General features: G+C 43.4%; 1 protein-coding gene across 4 annotated transcripts in view; it reads right to left on the bottom strand.

Annotated features, from left to right (window-relative positions):
- Positions 1-23,704, bottom strand: part of TEDC1 (tubulin epsilon and delta complex 1) — a 155,415-nt gene that overhangs the window by 41,021 nt on the left and 90,690 nt on the right. For 3 of the 4 annotated variants that reach the window (XM_059728257.1, XM_059728256.1, XM_014605154.3), the window contains 2 exons: positions 19,521-19,607; positions 6,467-6,679 (listed from right to left, as the gene is read on the bottom strand). In XM_059728257.1, coding sequence (XP_059584240.1) covers positions 6,467-6,679; positions 19,521-19,607 — 300 coding nt within the window. The remainder of the gene's footprint in view (positions 1-6,466; positions 6,680-19,520; positions 19,608-23,704) is intronic. The other variant, XM_059728258.1, reaches the window with a different exon arrangement.

Genomic DNA, 23,704 nt, shown 5'->3' on the forward strand with positions numbered 1-23,704 from the left:
TGCACTAGAAGCGGGCACCAGCCAGAAATACCATATGGCTTGCCGTGTCTCATGCTTTATAAAACCTGCCAGAGCCAGCCAAGGCAGCATAGCCCATTCCAGTTAACTGTAAGTTTTAAAGACAAACACAGAGCAAAGAAATTCAGGCACTGCCTTAATAAGAAATTTAGGATATGGGTGAAGAATGATTTCATCCCTGGACTTACCTACCTCATTAACAAATGACATAAAAATCAAATGGCAAGCAGGAGAATAGCACAAAGGCATTTGTTCTTTTACAGAAGACAAGGGTCTTTACAAATCTTTTTGTATTAGATTGTCCAGATCGTTGTACAGCAAAGCAATAAGCTGAGATGGCTTGTATGCAAAATGCTGGGAAAATGCAAGGACTATTCAGATTACTTAAGAGAATAAAATAACCAGGTCCTGGAGAATAATAAAACCAGCTTCTGAACAAAGGTGTCCATTTCCTCATGGAGGATTCTTTTGAAAGTGTTCAAGGTCATATCCAAGCCAAATTCCATAAGCTAAGGAGTTACTGTGATAGGTTATCAGAAGAGGAAGACAGCTGAAGAGGATTTACCTACAAGAGTGCCAAAAGATGTGAGAACGAATATCAAAGGGCCTGTGCATTAGGGCTGTGTGAAGCTTCAGTCCCTGATTCAATTCAGCGGAGATTCAACCGGATTTGGTGGCCGAATCTCTGAATCTGAATTGAGTCAGAGGACCCTTTAATCTCTCCGAATCGATTCAAAGAGATTCGGACAGATTTGGCAATTCGGACGTAGATACAGCTTTATATGTTTTTTCCACATACCTCTAGGTAGCAGGGGCTCTGAACACTGCAGTGCTGGGGCAGATGCAGCATCCCACAGAAGCACGGGGGGCTCCCCAGTGCACTCGGCAGCAGACCCAGAAGTGGACCAGAAGTACCTCCGGTCCACTTCCTGGTCCACAGGGGAAGCAGCAGGGGGGGGCCTCCCTGCGCCCCTCCCCCCCAGTTTGGCGTCTGGTGCCTCCTGAGTCTGGGCACCTGGGGGTCCCCCTGCAGCTGATCGCCAAGCTGGTGGGGCACAGGGGGCCCCCCAGCGTGCTCCCTGGCAGACCTGGAAGTTGACGGGAAGTACTTCTGGTCCACTTCCGAGCACGCTGGAGAGTCCCTGTGCTCCTGTGGGACTCTCCATCTGCCCCAGCACTGCAGCAATCATGAGCTGTGCTGCTACCTCAAGGTATGTAGAAAAAACTTTTAAAGCTGTGCCTGTGTTCAAATTGCTGATTCACTGAATCAGCATTGAATCTTCAGATTCGGGCCAAATCTGAATCCAAATCAAATAGGGCCCATTTTGCACAGCCCTACTGTGCATGGGTTTCTGAAAACTTGAGACTTCTTTTGTTGAGCCATGCAAATTATTCAAGTGCTGGTTTTAGAGGGAAAGCATAATGAAGTCCAGAAGAGAAGATGCAAAGAATCTGGATCTGGCCTGAATGTCAAAGAAGTCCAAGCTATTATCTGTGCTATCATGCCATCAATGACTACTTTTAGCCACCACATCAGACCACATAACAGCATGGCTTGCCTACACAGCTGGCTACTCCATTTCCGTTCTTCACAACAAATTATCTCCTTCACCTCACCTGGATGCTGACCTGGAACTAGGCACCACTTTGTCACAGGAAATAAAAAGGTAAATTGACCTTTGGGAAATTATTTCTTTTGAAGAAAGTTCAAAAATTGGATAAGCCAGGCAAAAAGACATTGCGCTGTCAAAAACACTGCTCCTCTTGAACTCCTATTGTATCGATCTGGAGCAGTGTGGCAAGCCTCAAATCAAAAAGGGAACAGCTCAAAGCCATTTGTATTGCACTAGCACCAAGGGTTTGCAATTAACACTGCAGCCTTACTGTGTGAAGCACAGTAAATTGACATAACAAGAAACTGTCCTGCTGTAAATTCTTATAATCTAAATATACAAGGCAAAGGGCAAGAGAATGGTAGGAATCCCATCCTGAGTCTACAGATAGGGAGCTGGGGATTCAATGAAGTGACTAATGTCACATATGAAGTTGGTGACAGAACTGAAACCAGATCTCCCAAGGTAAAGGCCCGTCAAACTCACCCTTCCTTCCAAGCCAGATCTTGATGTGACAACAGCCTTAATAAGAAATTTAGGATATGGGTGAAGAATGACGGGGTGGGGGGCAGTGGCAATCACAATGGTTAATGCAAGTGTTACTCAACCCCTTGCTATTGACACACATCCCCAGTGAGGGTCCATGCCCAGGATTTCAGTAGTGGACCCCACCCCTAAGTTCCTGGTCCTTCTGGTAGTCCAGCAAGCCAGACAACATGGTTCCATGGGCCAGATCCAGCACACAGGCCATACATTTGACACCCCTGCTCTAAAAGAAGCATGAACAGAGAAAGCTGTGCCACAAGTTAGAAACAAAGAAGGCAGCAGAGGATACAGCCCTGGATAAAAGCCATTGAAAAATTATGGCAAGGGGCAGGAGTCTTCCTTACTTGCAGGTCTCAACATTCAGATCCGTGATGGAGCAAGTGCACAACCACAGTAATTGCTGTTTTGTAGTGGGCTCTGACTGTATGGCAGAAGTGTATTCTATTTCACATGAGTGGATCTGTAGGGGGGTGCTTAATCCTCAAAAGTGGCCTGTGAGCTTGAGCAGCAGTGCAGCATAAATACACTACAATCCCAAAGGGTTTTGACTTCCTCAGGAGTGTTGAGGAACACAGAAGATTCTCATTTGCACCATCACATGCTTCACAAAAAATCAGCAGGGTTGGAGTGTTTATAGAAATAAAACTAAAGAAATCACCATCTTCCCCCAGATGTCTTCCAACATTCCAACAAGCACTTGCTGAATATTTAACTCAGCTTGAAACTAAATCCCTTTTCAAACTAAGTAAATAATAAATGAATTACTTCATGGGAAGGGGGGGAATAATAGCAAGTTCTCTTGTGGAAGAAGAACATTTTTCCTTTTGCAGGTTGGCTTATTTCTGGGCACAGGAACATTTTTAAAGCTTAATCATTTCATGCAACTACTTGATTGCTTGCAAATCCTGAAAATGTTTCCAAAGGACAATTTTTTTTTTTTTGCCCAATACTCACTAGAAAAGAATAAAGCTGAGTATTCAGATCACATTTCCGCCATTACAGGTATGGTTCCTGTCTCTCCTCCTCCAAGATGCTGAACCCATTACTCCCTCACATATGGGAATCAGTAAAACTGTCACATCAATTAAGATGACAAATCATTTGATTCCTAAAATATTCAGCTGTCTGCCGTTCAGTGTTTGTGAGAAGAGAAATCTTTCCACAGTCAGAATTGATTCAAGTGTCATTCCGGTCACAGGTTCAAAGAAAGAGTTGAGGGACAACAAAAAACTTCCCATTGGAGAACTGATTCTAATTACAAGAGTTGCCAAGTGTAAATTAACTAAATTCAACTACACAGTGATTAAATGATTTGCCTCCAACACTGCAACAAACAGGTGGTTTTCAGATGGAAATAAGACAAACCATCACAGCAGTGACTTTACTATACCCTGAGAAATACCAACATAACCTACACAATACATTGTGCTCAATGGTCTTTTTCGGATGTTATTCCCTTGATAAGCTGTTCTCCTTTGAATTGAAATATGGGTAGCTTGTTCTTAGCAGGTGTAGGTGATTTTGCATAGAGTGTCAGGAAAAAAATGTGCTAGCCCTTTTCCAAAAAGAAGAGAACTGGAAAATACACTTTTACAATTATTAATAAGTTTTCAGAGCTTTTTTTGTAGAAGGTCTAGTAACACACAGGTAGTAGGAACTTCAAATTTACAAGGCGCGTAGGCTGTAAGTTGCAGGTGTGCCTTCAGTGGCTGGATGAAAATCAATTTTCATTTGCTGAGATATAATAGTTTATACAGCTTATTTTGTGGATGCACATTTGTTGTCAGACATTCTAACCTAAAGGGGTGGGCTGGGCCCCAAGGCTGCAAAAGAGGTGCAGCTCTCACAGGCAGCAATTGTAAGACACCCAATGCCATTTCCTGGCCTTGTCAACACAAGATGTGGAAACAATGCTAAAGGCTCCACTAGCTGCTGTTCTCTCTTTCCCTTCTCTGACATGTTCTCCTTTCTATATCATCCCCCCCACCCCGCTTCAGAAGAGGATCTGAATGGGAGGTAGGAAAGGTGATACATTCAGTAAGCTGCCAACCTGTAAGGAATAAGGCAGACTGAGGGGAAATTGACAGGAGGGAGGACTGATATAAAAAGGACAAATGGAGATTCATCTGACCTCATACTGCCCCCAAAAGGTGCTGTCAGCTGATATTATGGAATGATTCAATTTTGTAAGATGCAGAAGGGGGTGGGGAGGGAGAGGCCTTGTAATCAACCATCCTTTAATCAAACCACTAAGTTGCACATCATTCATTTACAATAAGTATTCAATGTATTCAGTCATGTTCACTGAATTTCAGATATACTGGAATGTGCAACCAAGCAAATCATTCAAAAGCACACTTTCTAGGCATTTATTTCAATGTAAAATGTTAGACTCCTATACCTTCTTCTTTTTTGGATTTAATTTCCTGGCTCTTTATAAAAGTTACCTGAATACAGTCTTGAGGTGAATATTTTAAACATACAGAAGTTAAGACGCTATTATTTAATATTAGAGATAATATTTAATAGCACATCTGATAATATACATGAAAGGGGTCACAGGTATACTTTGCTCTGGTAACTATACATTAGAAATTTTATTAAGAATTCAAAATATCATCTTTTCCACTGTATTACTGTATGCTTTCCCCTCTGATTGTATATATAACAATGTTTGACTAATGTATTCACAGATGCCTAATAACCTATGACAGAGAATATGAACTAGGTCTGTACAAATCATCCCAACGGAAGATAGGAATTAGACTTTACCAGCAAAAAACCTGCGACCATGTCCACTGTCTCTGGATTCCACCCCTCCCCGACCTTAATGATGTTCTCTCCATAGCTGCTCTTCTGTTATGCTGACCTCTCCTGCACTCCTCCCAGTCACTGAAAATCAAGAGATTATAGGGTGGAAGGGATCTCGAGGGTAATCTAGTCCAACTCTCTGCACAAATGCAAGATGAGCTATTCCTATACTATCCTAGACAAATGCCTATCCAGCATCTTCTCGAAAGCTTCCAATGAAGAATTTTCAGTTTCCCTAACCAGCTTGTTCCAGTGTCCTACAGTTCTGACAGTAAGAACATTTTTTTCTTGTAATTTAAATCAAAATCTAATCATCTCATATATGTCTCTTCTCCTCTAGTCTGCACACTAACTATAGCACATTGTCTATCATCTCAGAGCTTTTCCCAGTACCTGGCCCTTGGATTTTGATCACTCCCTCTCATGCTTCAACTCACTGCTTCCCCGACCTCTACTTCTCATCTGGCTTTCAACTTTAGAATGACAACCTGACTTTTCAGAAAGGCCACCAATTCATGCTTGTCTTCACTCTTTACTCCCCTCTTCACTTTCTGAATATCAAAGTCCTCACTCAACAAGTATGTTCACCCAATTGCCTTTCGCATGATGCTCGTCCCCTGACTCTCCCGTCCTGCTGGCCCCTTCTTGAGTTCCAAACCATCAGCTTCCAGAACTGCCCTGGCACATACTACTTTCCTCCATCCAGTTCTCTTGATGTCAGATGTCCTATCCTTCAGTTCTGTGTGGTTCTTTTGTCCATGCTCACTACCAGATCCATCCAGATAACCCCCAACTTTGGATTTCCCCCAACACCTCTCTTCTTGTGCCAATGAACACTTCTGGGAAAAGTCCCACAGACTTCTGCCACTACAGCTACACTCTTTAAATCTGCTGTCTTCCTGGACAAGCAACACTCTTCTTCTTTTGTTGGCTCACTCAATTCTTGTCACCCCTTTTCTTCTTCAACTCCCTTCTTCCATCTTTCTGCCCCTCAACCACCTCAGAAACCTCTAGAGACTTGCCTTGGTAAAGCTGACAAGATCTGGCATGACCTTTCTCTCCTACTTCTTATCCTTTAAAACCCCTCCTGTCCTTTCCCTTTATTACCAACATTAAGGTTTCCTATCTGCTGCCCTATTTTCATCCCTCCAATAGCATCATTGATCCCATTCTCTCCTAGTTCTGTATCACTATATCTCTGACACCTTCCCTTCCCAGTTACAAGCACATCCGTTTTATATCCAAATATAAGCTCTTTGGGGCATGCCCCCTACCTTTTTTTGTGTTTGAAAAACATGTAACTTATGGACATTATCTGAAACAAAAGATAAGAGTCCTTAGTTTTATGGACAGAATCAGAGTACAATTTGTACAGAGCTGTTGTTTTTACATTGTCCTAAGATGGACTGTAACAGTCAACGGGAACAATTTGGCAATTAAAAGACATTTTGAAGTCAAGAAATTAGCCCAAACCTTACCTTTTCATGCCACTCTGACTTCTTACAAGTTACTACATCACAAAGTCCATCACCTAGGATCACTAGATCTTTGGTCAACTGGTCAATTTCTTCAACAATATTGTCAGCACTGCAATAACACAAGGGAGCATTTGCCAAAGTAGTTTTCTTACTACATATATCCTGTGCACTGCATGTAAACACATCTTCAGCCATGGTATCCAATACAGTCTCCTAAAGAAAAAATAAATGGAACAACTTCATTCATTTTTTACTACCAGATTGAAAATATTTTGTTTCCCCATATATTTTATTTTAATAATTATTAATTAATTGCTATGTTCTCAGAATCCAGTTATTCCATATATTTTAAGATAGTATTAATACTGTGCAGGCAATCTCCTCGACTTGTTAACAAATACATGTGTCAATGTATTTCTAAATTAGTAAAAAACACATAAGAGATACAAAACTTTGCTTATATTGAGCTATACTGCATTGCTTATTGAAACGAAAAAAGAACCTATGGAATGTGAGAGGGTTTTAAGCCACAGATACTCTGGCTGTGCCCTGTAGATGCTCTGGATAAAGGGATGTGCCCTATCAAAGCCTGTAAGGGCAAAAATCAAGCCCAGCACGTAACCTGCATTGAGTGTATGTGTAAATACCATTTAGGATAATCTCATGTTTTGTAAAGACTTAGGACTCATGTATATACCACGATGTTTCCCCTTTCATGCACTGCAACTGCATGTCTGTTTGCATGAGCAGGATTTCCCGATGCTTTAAGTCTTTTTGTGCATTAAACTAAAACTCCTTGGACGTAGTTTAGTTTGGCTTGCCAGGAATTAAAGCGTTGCATCCATGGAGTCATTGCGTGCAAACACAAAGGCACTCAAAGACATGTAATAAGCCTCTTTGTCCACCAGATGGTGGTGTGACTTTTATTGTAGTTCACCCCTTCAAATTGCTTTCACTTCCAAATTGCTTCCACTTTTTTTTTTGTGTGTGGATTTTTCTTTTCTTTTTTTTTTCTTGTTTGCCAGCTCCCTGCTTCCACAGCTGTGTGGCAGGGCATAGAAATGGGGTGGGTGGGGGGCCCCAGGCCAGGGGGGTAGTGCTGGACTGTCCCACTCTCCTATGGCACTGGCTAGGGACTCGGCTTAATTTGTTTGAAAATCTAGTGCATGTAAACACAGATGCTACGCTCCAAAATAAACAAATTTAAATTTTATAAACCTATTTGATTTAATGAGGATTAAAACCCGTGCTGTGTACAGGCACCCTTAGTACAAAGATTGGGGGAATCAGTCTCATGATACTGTAGTGTGCTGCCCATCCATTCTGCAGTGATCCCCAGAACTGTGGAGCCTGCTGCTCTGCAGTGTCTGAGTTTACCCACAGGTGGTGGGGAAGGTCAAAAACTTCCAGCCTGGAGCAACAGCTAAGTCATAAGCTTTGGCCTGTGGTGGCAAAAGGCTGCTGACCCAGCCTGAGGGTTTGACATCTGCAACAATATAAAATTCCTCTATGATGAACCTTGGTGACTATGAGTATGTCTACACTGCAATGCTAGCATGCCCTGGCTGGGATCTGCCTGAGAGTCCCATCCCCGCACTGTATGTTCCCACTTGCACACTCAGAATCCAGAAACATGCAGGTAAGGATAGTTTAGTTTGTTCAAAATGCTTGGGAGCGGCCAATAGGGATGACCCAAGAACAGCTTCACTGGCATATTTCCAGGTTTGGCAAACATAAATGGGAGGAGATGAATGCGGCACACTCAAAAGAGCACCCAAGCTGGGATGTACCACCACCAGTCTAGACATACCCTATAGTTCCAGAAATGTCACTAGTTTTGTTAGGTTCAATAGGCCCTAATCACGTATCTGATTTGGTGCAGGCTACCACATATACGCCAAGCTGATCGGAAGATCATGGCCAGAAAAACACTTTGTAAAATTTATATTCAAACAATACTTTTGTCAAATAGTTTTCAGACTTGGGTTTCCTCCATCGATACTAAGACATTCATAGAATCATAGAAGTAGGGTTGGAAGGGACCTTGTAGATCTTCAAGTCCGACCCCCTGCCTGGGCAGGAGAGAAACTGGGCTCAAGTGACCCCAGCCATGTAGGCATCGAGCCACTTCTTAAAGACCCCCAGGGTAGGAGCCAGCACCACTTCCCTTGGAAGTTGGTTCCAGATCCTAGCCGCCCTGACTGTGAAGTAGTTCCTACAGATGTCTAATCTGAACCTACTCTCCAACAACTTGTGGCCATTATTTCTTGTTATCCCGGGCAGCGCTGGGGGAAACAAGGTCTCCCCCAAACCCTTCTGGTCCCCCCTAGTGAGTTTATAGATGGTCACAAGGTCCCCCCTCAGCCTTCTCTTGTGAAGGCTGAACAGGTTCAGGTCCCGTAGCCTTTCACTGTAGGGTCTGCCCTGCTGTCCCCGGATCATGCGGGTGGCCCTCCTCTGGACCCTCTCAATGTTGTCCACATCCCTCTTGAAGTGGGGCGCCCAGAACTGGACACAGTATTCCAGCTGTGGCCTGACCAGTGTCGCGTAGAGGGGGAGGATCACCTCCTTGGCTCTACTTGAGATGCACCTGTGGATGCACGATAGGGTCCGTTAGCCCTGCCGACCGTGACCTCGCATTGTCAGCCCATGTTCATCTTGGAGTCGATGATGACTCCAAGATCCCTTTCTGCCTCCATGGTCTCAAGAAGGGAGTTTCCCATCTTATAAGTGTGCTGCCAGTTACTACTGCCCAAGTGTAGCACCCTGCACTTGTCAGTATTGAAACGCATCCTGTTTTTGTTAGCCCACACCTGCAACCTATCCAGGTCTTTCTGCAATCTTTCCCTCCCTACTAGCATGCCCACCTCACCCCAAATTTTGGTATCATCAGCAAATTTAAACAGGTTGCTTATCACCCCATCATCCAAATCGCTGATAAAGAAATTGAACAGTGCAGGCCCAAGGACCGAGCCATAGGGGATTCCGCTGCCCACTTCCCCCCAGGTCAAATATGACCAGTCCACCACCACACTCTGAGTACGACCCTTCAGCCAATTAGCAATCCATCTGACCATGTAGGCATCAATGCCACAGTGGCCTAGTTTTTTAATGAGGATGTGGTGGTCGACAGTGTCAAAGGCCTTGCTGAAGTCCAGAAAGACTACATCCACGGCGACACCTGCATCCAATGCTTTTGTGACCTGATCGTAAAAGGCAATCAGGTTGGTCTGACATGACCTGCCCCTAATGAAACCGTGCTGGTTGCACCTCAGCATCACCCCTGATGCCGGCCCATCACAGATGTGCTCCTTGATGATCTTCTCAAAGAGTTTCCCCAGGACTGAGGTAAGACTGACGGGCCTATAGTCGCCCGGGTCCTCCCTCCTCCCTTTCTTAAAGATGGGGACCGCATTGGCTATCTTCCAATCATCTGGCACCTGGCCCGAGCACCACGAGTGCTCGTAAAGCCATGCCAAGGGCCCTGCAATAACCCCTGCTAGCTCCCTCAACACCCTGGGGTGGAGAGCACCTGGACCTGCTGACTTGAACATGTCCAGCCCCTCCAGAAGCACTCTAACCCAGTCCTCCTCAACCTTAGGTCTTGGGGCATTCCCCTCGAGTCCGTCTTGAATCACGGTGGGGGAGTCCCAGTCCCTGCCCAAGAAAAAGGAGGTGAAGAATTTGTTAAAGATGTCTGCCTTCTCTTCTGGCACGACCACCAGCTTGCCCAGCGTATCTTGCAGGGGCCCCACATTTCCCGGCGCCTTCTTCATCCTCCCTATATATTTGAAGAAGGACTTTTTATTATCCTGACCTATCCTGACACTGACCTATTAGAAAGATACCCCATACCTGTGTGTTATGGCCAGAACCAGAGGGATTAATAAGCAATAAATACGTGCTTCTTGGAGGCATTTGGTATTTTGCCTAAACAGGTAATATCAGCTAATATAAAGCTTGTAAGTTCGTAACCCGCAAATGTAATTTGCCTGTCATAAGTTTAACCAAAATGATAAATTAACTGTTCATGAAACTGACTGGGCCCCATAGGCAAAGCTGTAGCTGCAAGATCAGCTGACCTAATGGTTTTTTGCTCAGGGTTCAGCCTTGACGATAAAACTGGATCTAACCGCCTAGCACACCCAACACATTCCAGGAGAGCACATCCCAAGAAAGCATATTCAGAGAAACCTAAAAGGGGTTGGGCTTAGGCAGAGCAATGTCAATTTCAAACCTAAAGGTGCTGCATTGTAATTTGCTTATTGGATAAACCTGGGTCTGGGTAGTAACCTTTTATGATAATTTTTAACACCTTTCAATCCCATAGGGTAACAGCTATAGGGCAAGATTGTGAGTGGCTCTAAAGCCAACAGATTAGCATAAAACTAGGTATAAAAAGCACGTGCGTCAGGTAACCAGCAAAAAGGAGGGAAGAGAATGGTCATTGCTGTTCCACGCCCGGACCCCAGACTCCCGGTATGAGTGAGGATTGGATCCTGATCAAGGGATCTTCCCCAGTAATCCCTCTGACAGCATCAATCAGGGACGCCTGACTTCGCTGGAATCACCTGGCACGCACCTGACATTGAGAGACTATCGATAAGTTGACAACCCATGTCTATCTATCTGTTGTTTTAAACAGCCCAGTGGCTGATACCTTTGCAGGGCCCAGCAGGCCTGAGACAGATTGATCTGTTGTTATCTGTTATTATTTATTATTAGCTCTTTAATACTGCATTATCTGCTTATCACATTTATCTTTATGTTAACTGTTGTGTGTGTGTAAGCTATAATAAATTTGCCTTTACTTCACTCCCAACTTTGCCTCCTTGATCCAAAACTGAACCAAACAGCCCAGTGACTGATACACTCACAGTGCCCAGCTGGCCTGTGACACCTGTGGTTCTCAACCTTTATACTGTCCAAGCATCCCTCCACCACTTTTTCTGAATGCAGTGGCACCCCCAGTTGAGAATGCAGTGGCACCCCCAATTGAGAATCACTAAGTAGCAGTGCTCAGTGCTTCTCAACTGGTTTTGCTGCCTCCAGATAAAATTGCCCTGTGCACCTGCTGCACAACTAGTCTGGGAAGGACCAAGACACATGCGTACCCTCCTCCTGCATTAGAGTTCTAATCAGCCTAAAGCATGCAGGAGCCACCTCATGCTGTGCGAGTCCCTTCTACACTCCTCCTGGAAACAACGTAGAACTGTCCCACACACCTCTGTTTCCAAAAGCATGGGATGGCGTGGACTGGGAAAGGTTACAGAGCAGCAGCCAGCTGCATCTGCTTTAGGCTGATCAGAGCCCCATTGCAGGAGAATTGTGCATGGGACGGTTTTATCTGGCTGCTGCTGTGATGGCAGTACCCATAGTGTAGCAGCACCTAAGGGGGGCTCTCAGCACCCTGGGGTGGTGCAGCCCCCCGATGAAAATCACTGCTCTACCATCTTCAGTCCAAATAACTTCAAAAACCCCAGGCCTAGAAACATTCTTCCATTCCCATAAATCTGAGGATCTTTTTGAAAACAGGCATGAAGACCTCTGGACAAAAACATGCCCGAAGGAGAACACAGACTTTTCCTTGTTATCATCCTGCTCACAGGGACCCTGGTATAGAGGAGCAAGAAGGTCATGGCAGCTGAAGTCAGAAAGGGGCTGGGGCTCAGGCAGAACAAAGGTGAAGAGGCAGTAAAAGAACAAGACAAATAAAATAAATATCAAGTACCATATGTACTAAAATATAAGATGACACTGAATATATGACCCTCTCTCTCCCTTAACACATGGAAGTGAGGGGCAAATCTGAAAACACTGACTGAAATAAATGTGCCTGTAATAAACTATGCATGATATTAGTTTAAAGCCAAATGGCTCAAGATTTACCATATAGTTCACTGGGCTGGGCCCCAGCAAAGTCAACAGCATTTCAAGCCATGGTGGCTCCCGTAGGTCAGCACTGATCAGTATGTGTGTGTACTCCAGATAGCCCCCGCCCCACAAAGGATTCATGTGCTAATTAGTCCCCCACTCATGACTAGAACAGGGTTTTCTTGTCATAAGTTCTGGGATCCTTTAAAAATTTATATTCAGATACGGCACAGGGCAACCCGGTCCTGTTCCACTTCATGGAGGACAGGGCCACACTAATTATATACAACAGGCTGAGAGACAGGGCCACAGAGTGAGTCTGGGTGAACTCCTTGGGTCCCCATTTGGTGATGTTTCCTAGACATTTAAAGCCGGTGAAGAAATAGGAATCATTGGAAATGAGAAAGAAAGGCACAGCTCAACTGTGGAAGTCAAAATGTAGTCAATGACGTGGCTCACTATGACATTAAAAAGTCATGAGGGGACTTTAAGAAGTCGTCACTGAGGGAAACTGTGTGTAACAGGCTCTAGCACAAATCTAATTCAGATGGACTCCACTAACCTATTCTTGTTGTAGGTTCTCACCAATATGTTTGGCCGATACGGGCCACATGTTTTATAGTCACGTTCAGTGTTGGCTACATTTAATCAGCTTCATAGTTGGTTTCCATTACAAAGCACATGCTGCTTTTGGCAGCAGGTTAATGATAGACAATGTATTTAATGAGGTTTCTTTGTATGCAAATGTAAGAAGAGTAGCTTTTTCCCCCCATGTTAATTGTGGTCGGGTGGGGGGGGAACCACCTCTTATATTCAACTAAATACAGTTATTGTGATTATTTACACATTTACACTGAGGACATTCTTATTTTAAAAACAAGTAAATGATTGTAGCTAGTTTGGGTAAACATACATATTTGATCAACGTTATACAAGCATGGTAGAATGATTCCCGCCTCCGCCTCCCCCCCCCCCCCAATTTGAAATGCACTGAAGAGTGAAAAATATTTTTTTTAGATTACTATTGAAGGATAACTATAATTACTGCACTCAAATCAGGCCATCTAGTTATGTCAAGTTCTGATGTCATCCAATAAATCTGTCTTGAAATTTGCTCACGGAAACAACACCCTTGAATTCAATATATACCATCTTTCTCTGTTAGCAGCCCATCAGTGGTAGGAACACATGAACACCTTGTCCATAAAATAAATGTGCAATAATGAAGTCCCTTATGGATTTAATGGATTCTGTTTCATCTCCCTTTGAGTTTAATGCTTTGAGTTTTATTTATAAAGGCACAGATGGCTGTTTAGGAGGACAGAAGAGTACTTGTTGGAGGGGAGGGGGGGCATGGAGGAAAGTTGGAGGGGAATATGGAAGGATGGCAGAGAATCAGGAGGGAAAGGAGTCAACAAGTAATAGGAAATGGAGGGTGGCTCCCCTCTTAAGGGTAAGCAGAGAGTAAAGAGAACTGGCATTTGCAGCAGCTGAAGAGGTGTGTGTTTGTGAGTAGATGAAAGCTTAACTTTTCAAACAACGATTGCACCCACACAAGAAAAGTAGATGGGAGTTAAAATCAAGATAGGCTAGCAACATTCATTTGAGGATTTTTTTAAATTCATGATTTTGAGCCAATCTCCTGGGATCAGACATAGTTTTTGATCTCTTCTGGTTGCCAGTACTATAATTTAAAAGCAAACTGGACTGAAAACCTAAAAAAGCATTTTTTGGTTTCATTTTTAAAGGGGTAAGGACAAAATCTAGATCGGTGCCTTAGGTGCCCCCACTTAGGCACTGCAATGCCAAAAACAATAGGGCCCTGGCCCAGAGTGAGTCCAAAAAAGAGAATTAGGCACCTGTATACTTATGGAGAGAGGAAGGTTCCTCTGAAGGGTAACTGAGAGATCTTGCATGCTAAGCAGAGAGATGTCTACAGTTAGTCAACCCTCATCTGACCCCCATCCTCCTCCAGGGCTCATTGGAGACTGACCTGCCACATGAAAACTGGGAAGGAAGCAAGATGAAACACTGATGGAGGCAAACACAAGAACACTAAGTAGTAACAGGGAGATTTCAATGCACAGAATTCTTACAAATCTTGCACTATCATTTTAAATGCAAAGAGACCACTTTCTTTTCTTTCACAGAAGAAACAAAGCCATACCCTGAGGATCTTTTCTCTTGGCATAATTCACATACAACACAGAACCCACCCATTCTTATTCCTATGCAAGGAACTATCCTTTGCATAGGAACAGAATCTTGAAATGTCAAACAGAGTAAGTTAGGTTTTCTTTGGATTCTTGTCTAATTCTAAGAATCCATCACGTTTTCTCAACAAGATACCTCTGAAATCGCAGGTGCAATCTGAGCCATCATCTGTCACAAATTCAGGCCACTGCTGCCTGTTAAAGTTACTGAAAACATCATGGGCTCCTACTAACAGGGTTAGTTATTTCTTTCTTGAAAAGGGGAATTGACCTAACACTCTCCAGAACACATGTACCAAATGCAGCCAGCATACAAGGTGCTACAAATACAACCCCTTCAACATCACATACTATCACTCAAAGAACTAGCTTCAATTTCATGTACCATTTGCCAGCATCCAGCATCTTTCTCAGTCATACTTTGGGTCACAGCACAGAACTGAGACAACAATGACTGTTTTGATTAGTGGCTTCTTCTGGTCAATCAAAAATGTTATGCATCACTCCAGAATTCAATACAAAACAACCTCTTCTCCCTGGCAAATGCAAATAGCATTTTTCCCAGTTTCCTCAGTTTTGGCCAAGAAAAGCATCTGGACTAAGAGCAATTGACTAAGCTGGAGCCAAGCAAGACAGAAATGATGTTCCTGTGGAAAAAAGGAAGTTGTCCTAACACTATTCATTAACTTGGACGACTCGGTGTTGTGGTCTCCATATGCTCAGGGCACACCAAGCTCAGTGTACAAGACTACTAGCCCAATTAGCTAAATGAGGAGACAGAAACAGTCCCAGAGTGGGAAGTGGAATAGGAGCATGAACGGAAAAAATGTACAATAGCAAGAGATAAACAGCAGGGAAGGGAAAGAGACTAAAGAAGATAAAATTTTTGCACTAAAGTAGAGCATGCCAGAGATCTATTACTGGGCTTCTGTTATCATATCTAAATGACTTGTAATTCAAGATCACTGAAAAGAAGTTCTTCAAGACAGGAGGTGAAATAAAATCTGGGCAGATATTAAGGAAGGAGGAACAATGCAGCCAGATTTCAAAAGACTTGGATGGTCCACAAGACTGCAGAGCAGATGCAAAATGCCATTTAAGGTACAATGTTAATTAGTCCAGGAGTAAGCAAACTATGCACAGAATTCAGATTGAATGCAACTACCAGCCCCTATGGCACAGAGATTCAGGGATTCATGGGTTACTGTGAGGAACAATTATATTCATGGGAGGACCTACGATTTTAAAAAGGGGGGCACAAGATGGTATGGTGCATCATCTCATATAACACAATACACATTTTTCTCCAGGTGAAAAAGAAACTAGAAGCTTTACTAATATGTTATGCACCTAAGGCTAGATTATTCAGTTTAAGATCAAAGCAAAAACAAATATAACTTCACTGGAATATGCATTAATTTGCTATATCATACATTTTGTATTAAAAAACAGAACAAACTAGGCAAAAATAATCAAAAGCTGTTGTTTCTTTAGTCCAGCAGTCATTAGAACTCAACATACATCTCTTAGATTCATAAAACAAAACCAAGCAGGACTGAGCATTCAATGCTTTACTAAAAATTATTCCCATACCTGAGTTAATGTTCATCCAAGTTAACGTTTACACACCTGAGTTTGTATGTAGCTAGAGTTAAAAACAGTGTGCAGGGCTGTGAAATAGGAGCTACACGACCAGGAGGGACTAATAGACAGCAGAATTGCAGAGCTAAGAATAACTCAATTAGAGGAACATTAATACTATTAAAAAGGAGAGAAGGGTGTTAACAGCTGTAGAACGAACATTTTAGAAGGAATCAGATAGATTCTAATAAGCCATGAAGTCAAGACTCCTTTGCTGCTGCCGGAATAAAAATGCTGCTGCCAATACTAGGCAGAAGGGCTATGTGAAGCTTTAGGTGCTGATTCTATTCAAAGAAGATTTGGCCCAATTCGGTGGCCGAATCTCCGAATCAGAATCAAATCAGGGGACCAATTACAAGGTCCAAATCGATTTGAAGCTCTCCGAATCAATTCAGAAAAGATTTGGAGAGCTTTGGCGATTCGGGCAGTCCCCAGCTGGACCCAGACTCCATGTTGGTAAGTAGGGGGCAGGGGAGGGGGTGCTGGGGGTGGAGGGAGGGGACCATGGGAGGACCCATGCCAGGCCCCATCCCCTGCCTGCTCCCCCAGCCCCCCTGAGTGCCCCCCAACCCCCGCCCGCTGTCCCAGTCCCCCCATGGCTGCCCCACCCACTCGAGCTCCCGGTTGTTTAAAAAATACCTCCACTTACCAGGTGCTGCCAGGTGGGGGGGCGGCAATCCCCGCCGCCCCCCACTGCCCCATGCTGTATGGGGGGCTCTGTCACAAGCCCCCCAACCCTCATCCATTCTCCCAGCCCCTCCCCCTACCCACAGCTGCCCCACCCGCCCCAGCTCCCAGCCCTTTAAAAAAAACAAACCCTAACTCACCAGCTACTGCCTGGTAGGGGGTAATCCCCACTACCTCCCACTGCCCTGCTCTGCATGGGGAGCTCTGATACGAGCCCCAAGAAGCCCCAAGGCTGCTGCAGCAGCCAGTGAGTTAGGGGTTTTTTGTTTGTTGATTTTTTAAAGGGCTGGGAGCTGGGGCAGGTGGGGCAGCCATGGTGGGGCTGGGACAGTGGGACGGGGGCTTGTAACAGAGCCCCTCCACATGGCATGGGGGGCAGCAGGGATTGCCCCCCACCGGACAGGAGCCAGTGAGCGGGGTCTATTGTTTTTCAAAGAGCCAGAGCTGGGGCAGGAGGGGCAGCCGTTGAGAATGGATGGGGGATGGGACCTGTGTGACTCGGAGATTCGGCTGATTCAGGAGCAGCCAAATCTCCAAATCAGATTCAGCCAGATTGATTTGGGACAGTGATTCAAATCACCAAATCGAATCACTGTAATTGGTCAAATCTGAACCTGAAGCAAATACTAGACACTTCGCACAAGCCTACCAGGCAGTTGGTTTTAAACTTTGGGTGGATCAGGAATCACATTTGGGGTACGATGGCACCACTGCACCCCTTGGACGCACCCTTTGACTCCATCCACCAGCTCAGCAGTATATAGACTCTATAAAAGGGGCAAATAAGAAAAAGGTTTACTCACCTTTAAGCAGACTCCATTCTCACTTCTGGATCCTCAAGAGTGAGAACGTACAAAGGCCACCTCAAAGAACTACATGTTACATCATCAAAAGGAGTGACTCCAAACCAAAGGAGTGCTACTGTTAGCTTAAGGAGTTCAAGGTCTGGCAGGGTGATAGGGTACCATTTTGTGCCCTTCCAAAGGAAAAAGGATGATTGCCTTGGAAAGGCATGCACAGACTGTGCCAACTAGAAGACTCTCAGTGAAAGGGAAAGGCTAAGAAATGTGAGTTTATTCACACTGTAAATGGCAGCCTCCAAAACAAGGAAAGAACAGTTGCAATTGATAGGGATGTATTTTTAGAGAGATGAAAGAACTAGGGGATGTAAACAAAAATGGAAAAAAACTAAATAGAAAAAAATAGGAACACTACAAGTTCTCTATGGAAAGGATGATAAATGCATGGAGGAAAGGTAACCAGAGCAAGCAAAAGCTTCCAGAGCTGGAGACTTGGTTCCTGAGTTGAAGATGGAAGGGGGTCAAATGAAGAAGCGACATAGAACAGTTAAAAAATTTACACACACCGGATTCTGAATCACATTTAACTCTTTCCTGATGAAAAATATTTCTTATGAGAAATGTTGGATAGATGGGTAGATTTAAATACGTGTCAATATATATATTATTGGGCTTCAAAAGTACAAATGAAACCTAAAGAAATCCAGGGGGAAAAAAATCCAGAATTCCAGAAGCAAATCCAGAAATCCAAATCATAGCAGTGGAAAGAAAATACAAATTGATCACCCTGGTTGACGGCTCAGTTAAGAATGCTATTATGTTATATTCTTACAAGTAATGATGAATTGCTTTTACGACCTAATCTTAGGAAATACTAAGCCTCTCCTTTCACAGCACACTCAATAGCCTGTTCATGACTGTTCACAAAAGAAGGCTCCTGACACAGCAACCGCTGTAAAATTTTGCCTAATCTGAAACACCTGCTTATACAATTTTGAATATGTGCCTATCCTACTATTCATGCTTGTCAAACAAGCACAATAATATAAATAAATAAAGCAACAGCCATTATCTAAGTAATCACCTCTGCTGACAACACAAAAACTTGTAGGTCCTGAAATATTTTTCAAGACAGGTTAAACAATTTTACACTCCTTTACTTGGCTTTTTGTAGTAGAACAAGGCACACTAGCAATTAATTAATGGTCAGTATGCTGTTTCTCCAGATTTTGCAAATGCATACTGTTAAGTTACTATTCTCAAGAATTATTTTCAGCCTCTGCATGTGGACTAAGTTTCATATGGAAGCAAGATGGATGTTATAGCACACACTCAATCGAGAAGTCATAAGATGAACAGAAGAAGGTTTATTGATTTTCTTATGATCATTCAACACAGTTCAAGGGGAAATCTGCAATTTCACCACACTATCTGGCTGAAGTTGTTTGCAATTTCAGCTGCTTGCAAATTTAGATGTCCTCAAGTCTATAATAAAGCTTAAGTCCCTCTTCTGAAAAGCCATTTAATTTATAACAGAATGTGTGATTGCTATGTTTAAGAAAACATAAAAGAGATGAAAATCAGGTATTTCCATTTGTGATAACTGCGTGAAATTCAGCTTCTTTCCCCTCTAGTTCCTTAGTTTATTTGAGTAAGTCAAATAACACAGGATAAGACTGATGAGAAAGAGCAGTCTTTAATTTACATTAGCCTCTTCTTCAAAAGAAAGTTGTTACAGGTGGTTTATAGCATTTACTTTTCTGGGAAGGGGGTTAAAGAGCAGCAAGTGGTCGTTGGATATAAGAAAACTGTGCTATTCATATTAGTTTGATTCATTACCATCCACTGCCAATAAACTGGTTCCAGCTGTTTCCATTCCAGAAATGCTTCTAATCGAGAGGTTTCAGACTCCAACAACTGCATCAACTGGGGGGAAAAAGCAAAACACAGAAAATGAGATCCCATTTAATTATCTGTGCAGCCTATGAAGTGAAATGTTTAAAAATGTGTTGGGTCTGAATAATAACCCCAGCCCAATGACAGAGCAGGACCATGTTCTCTCCATATCACAGGCACTTTACAGACTGACATTTACAGGGTGAAGGAGAAACTTATTTTATAACTGTTCCAGAGAAACATGAGGATTTGGGGTGTGTTATATACTCACGCACTCATGAATATACACAGACCAATGTGTTTTTAGATATATGGATAAGTCGCTCTTTATCTTTCTGGATAGGGAGGGATATCAATCTAAATACTACATATTACTGTTACTAATACACAGAAGCATGTATGCACACACATACATATGTACATATGTACACACATATTCATACATACAAAGACAAACACCTCCACCCTTTTTACAAATACAAATGTCAACGCATTTATTTCTGAGTAATGGAAGGAATGAGGAAGACTGTACCATCTGCCCAATGTGCCTGGACCACTGTACTATGCGCAACGTTTCCTTCTTTGCAATTATCTTATGATGCTATAACAGAGGGTAGTATCATACATGATTCACTGAGAAGTAATGTAATCTCAGCTGCGCAAATATGATGCAGAAATGAAGAGCATCACCTCCATTACATGTTCTAGTCCCCAGGCATAAAGTACTCTCAGTGTATACACACATACTGGGTTTCACATATTATTTTGAGAAGTCAAGGTGACACAGCACACGTGTTAAAAAAAGGTCTTTCTTTACATAAATTTTCAAAGTGCAAGTGCTTGTTAGCCACCAAAATTAACCACACAGTTCAACCTCTGCATGCTGCTGCTAAGGCTAACTTTCTCAACTATAGATCAAACTATACTCCCCCCCGTACTATGATTTGAATCTGCCTGTTGGGTCCCCATTGTCCAACATATGCTTAAACCCCTTCTGTCCTTCAAAGCTATGTGCAGCAATATCCCAACCAAAATCTAAGATGTGATCTGTAACAACCCTTCCAACATCTCCATTCCAGCAATCGTACGAAGTGACCTGCAGTTATTCCTAAGATCCCAAATTCTGTGCCCTTTTCTATGTTGTTCACATGTATAGAATCCCAGTAAGTAAAGCCTCTCACCTTGCTCCCTTTTCAAACCACACAATCACTTTTTCTGTAATACAAATAGTAATTGTGGTAGAGGAACTCCTGAAATGTTATGTACTATATTATCTGAGGCAGATTCTGTCTCCTCCTGCCTTTGTTGCAAGTAGGGATGTAAATATTGATTAAAAAAATATCTGTTTAACCTGTTGTAATTACAACGGTTTATCAGTATTGCAACTCTTGACCTGGCCCACATGGGGCTGCTTCAGCCCAGGCTTAGGGGCATCCCTGCTGAACCCAACACTTTCAGGCCCCCAAGGTGAAGTGGGGACTCAGTAGCTCCCCGGGACCCCAGTTCTCCAGGACCATGGCTCATGATGAACTGGACAGGTGGATCTTCTCTGAGCCTGGGTCTAGGTCCAGGTCCAAGTCCGAGCCTGGGTGTGGATGGGGTAGGCGAGCAAAGTAGGTAGATGAGGCATGCCATGGGGCTGACATGCAGGTCCTCATGCCTCCTTACTGCCCTATGCCTCCTTACTTTCACCTTGCCCGTCTCAGGTGTCACCAGCAGCTGCAGCAACAGAAAGAGGAACGTCTGGCTGGACACAGGGATGGGGACACGCACAGCAGTGCTGGGCTCAAGCTTGCAGCTCTGCAAAGTCAGACTGGTGGGGGGGAAGGGTGCTGAGCCCTGGGGCCGGCACCTGCCTTACCCTGCTGCAGAGGAGGGGCTGCAGCCCACTTGCTTGGAGCAGTGTGAAGAGCTGGGGGCCAAAGCATTGACAAGCCCCACCAGACAAGCAGCACAGTGCTGCTCAGGAAACTGTGGGCGGCAGCAGCAAACAAGGGGCTTTACCAGCCCACTGCAGCCATAGGTGTGCTGGGAGGGAAGGAACAGACAATGTACCTCCAGCCCCGCAGGGGGGATGGCTCATCCAGTGCCTCTGGGCGGGAGCCTCACCACACCACAGGGGGAAAGGTCCCAAGCACCACTCTCGTTACAAGAACAACAAACCACAGCCACTTTTTATTTACATACCTTTTTATTTACATAATGTCCACATTATTAAAATGTTCTGCCTTCCAAAAGTGCAAAAACAAGGTTAAAACTTCAAAAACAATACACTCCAACAACTTATTTATATAAAATCCACATTAAAGAAATGTTTGCCTTCCCCAAAAAAATCTGATCAGAAAAAAAAAAACACATCTCAAGGTTCTGCTGAGGTTAAAGAAGCAACAACAAAAACAAAAAGCTGCCTCGCAACTCTGTTGATGATTCGTATTGAGAAAAATTAACATGCTGATATTCTCTGGTGTCAGTCTTAAGCGCAACTGATTTACAGTAAGCCCAGAAATATAACACTCATTCTGCAGGCGGAGGAACCTGGAACGCACAGGTAACAGCCAATTTTGCAGGCCTTGTAAAGCACTGTGCATTGACTTTTCACCACTCCAATGGACTGCACTCTAATAAAGGGAGTAATTCTCCAATCCATTTTCTACTGCATTCTTGTCAATTTTTTTAGCATATTCTTCACATACAAGCATTACGATAGCATTCTTTTCTCAGTTCCCCACGTTTATTTCACTGCTGGCTCAACCACAGCACTCAGAGCTGCCTCACTTTCCAAGAACACAAGTTGGATACGTTTTAATTTAGCAGAAATCTGGATAGCAGGCAAAAGAAACTGCAGGTGCTTGTGGCATGGATCCAATATGGATGCTATCAGTGCAGGTCTGTTTATTACGGCAGGATCACTGGATTTCATGCGATGCTCCAGAGTACAGCGAACAGAAGACTTGAAATCAGCTACCTTTCCACTTTCGCCAGCAGTTTTACTTTTTGAGTGTTGAGAAAACTATTGCAAAGTGAATACATATTTTAAACGGATGCTGAACATGGCTGTCGTGGCACATTTTAAAGTAGAAAGGACAGGTAAGGTATCCTATATTAATTGCCATGGCTCAACCATTTGGGCATCAGATACTTTTGTAACTGAGCGATCTGACAGCACCCCTGTTATAAGCCACTTCTGCTTGATGAGTCTCTCAGTCATTTCATAGGCTGAATTGCAGCGAGTTTTACACAACTGGATCAAGTGGCGCTGCTAACCCTGAAGCTGTTTCCTTTCAAGTGCCCTAGCAGCAGTGGTGCTGTGGTGGAAATGTACAACTAGCCTACTGGCAGCCACAATAACATGATTTATGCTCCCAGAAAAGCCATCATTTATAGCCACCTGCAACATGTAGGCAAAACAGTTTACAGATTCCCATGCAATGTACCTTGGCACGTTGCTGAGCACAATATCGCTCGCGTTATCATGCACATATGCTAAAACACGGCCTTACAAATGCCATCTTTCTACAGCAGCATTTAACTTTTCAGCAATGTTTTCTGCTATATGTCATTCCAGCATACTTTCTGTTTGTAAAATAGCTGATCGAAGCTCCCAGTTTTCAATGTAATGACACGTGACTGTCATATAACTTTCTGTATTTAATGCTGTCCAAGAATCAGTAGTAAAAGCTACTTTATCGGCTCTTCCCAATTTTTGCCAGAGAGAGTTCACACAATTTTTACACCACCTCTCTAGTTTTGAGGTTACAGTTTGTCTCCTAGGCACATGGTATTTGGGTTCCACACAACTCTAAAATGCACGAAAACCTTTACCTCAACAACACTTATAGGCAGTTATGTCTTCAATTATCACAGTGCATAACAACTTGGACAGTTTTTCAGCACACTGTGTATCACACTTCCTCGAGCTGCCAGAAACAAATATGGACATTGTTGTTTGTTTTTGATCGTCTTTCACTTAAAATAGCGGGATGCTTCAGCTTAAGATGATTCAGCATTGCTCCAGTATTGTTTAGGTATCTAGGCTCTGTATTGCACATCTTACATTTAACAGCATCTTCTGTTTCTGTGAAATGATTCCACATGTGGCTTTGAGAGCTCCACCTTTACTCTATTAA

The sequence above is a fragment of the Alligator mississippiensis genome, chromosome 5 (assembly GCF_030867095.1).
Source record: "Alligator mississippiensis isolate rAllMis1 chromosome 5, rAllMis1, whole genome shotgun sequence".
NCBI lineage: Eukaryota > Metazoa > Chordata > Crocodylia > Alligatoridae > Alligator > Alligator mississippiensis.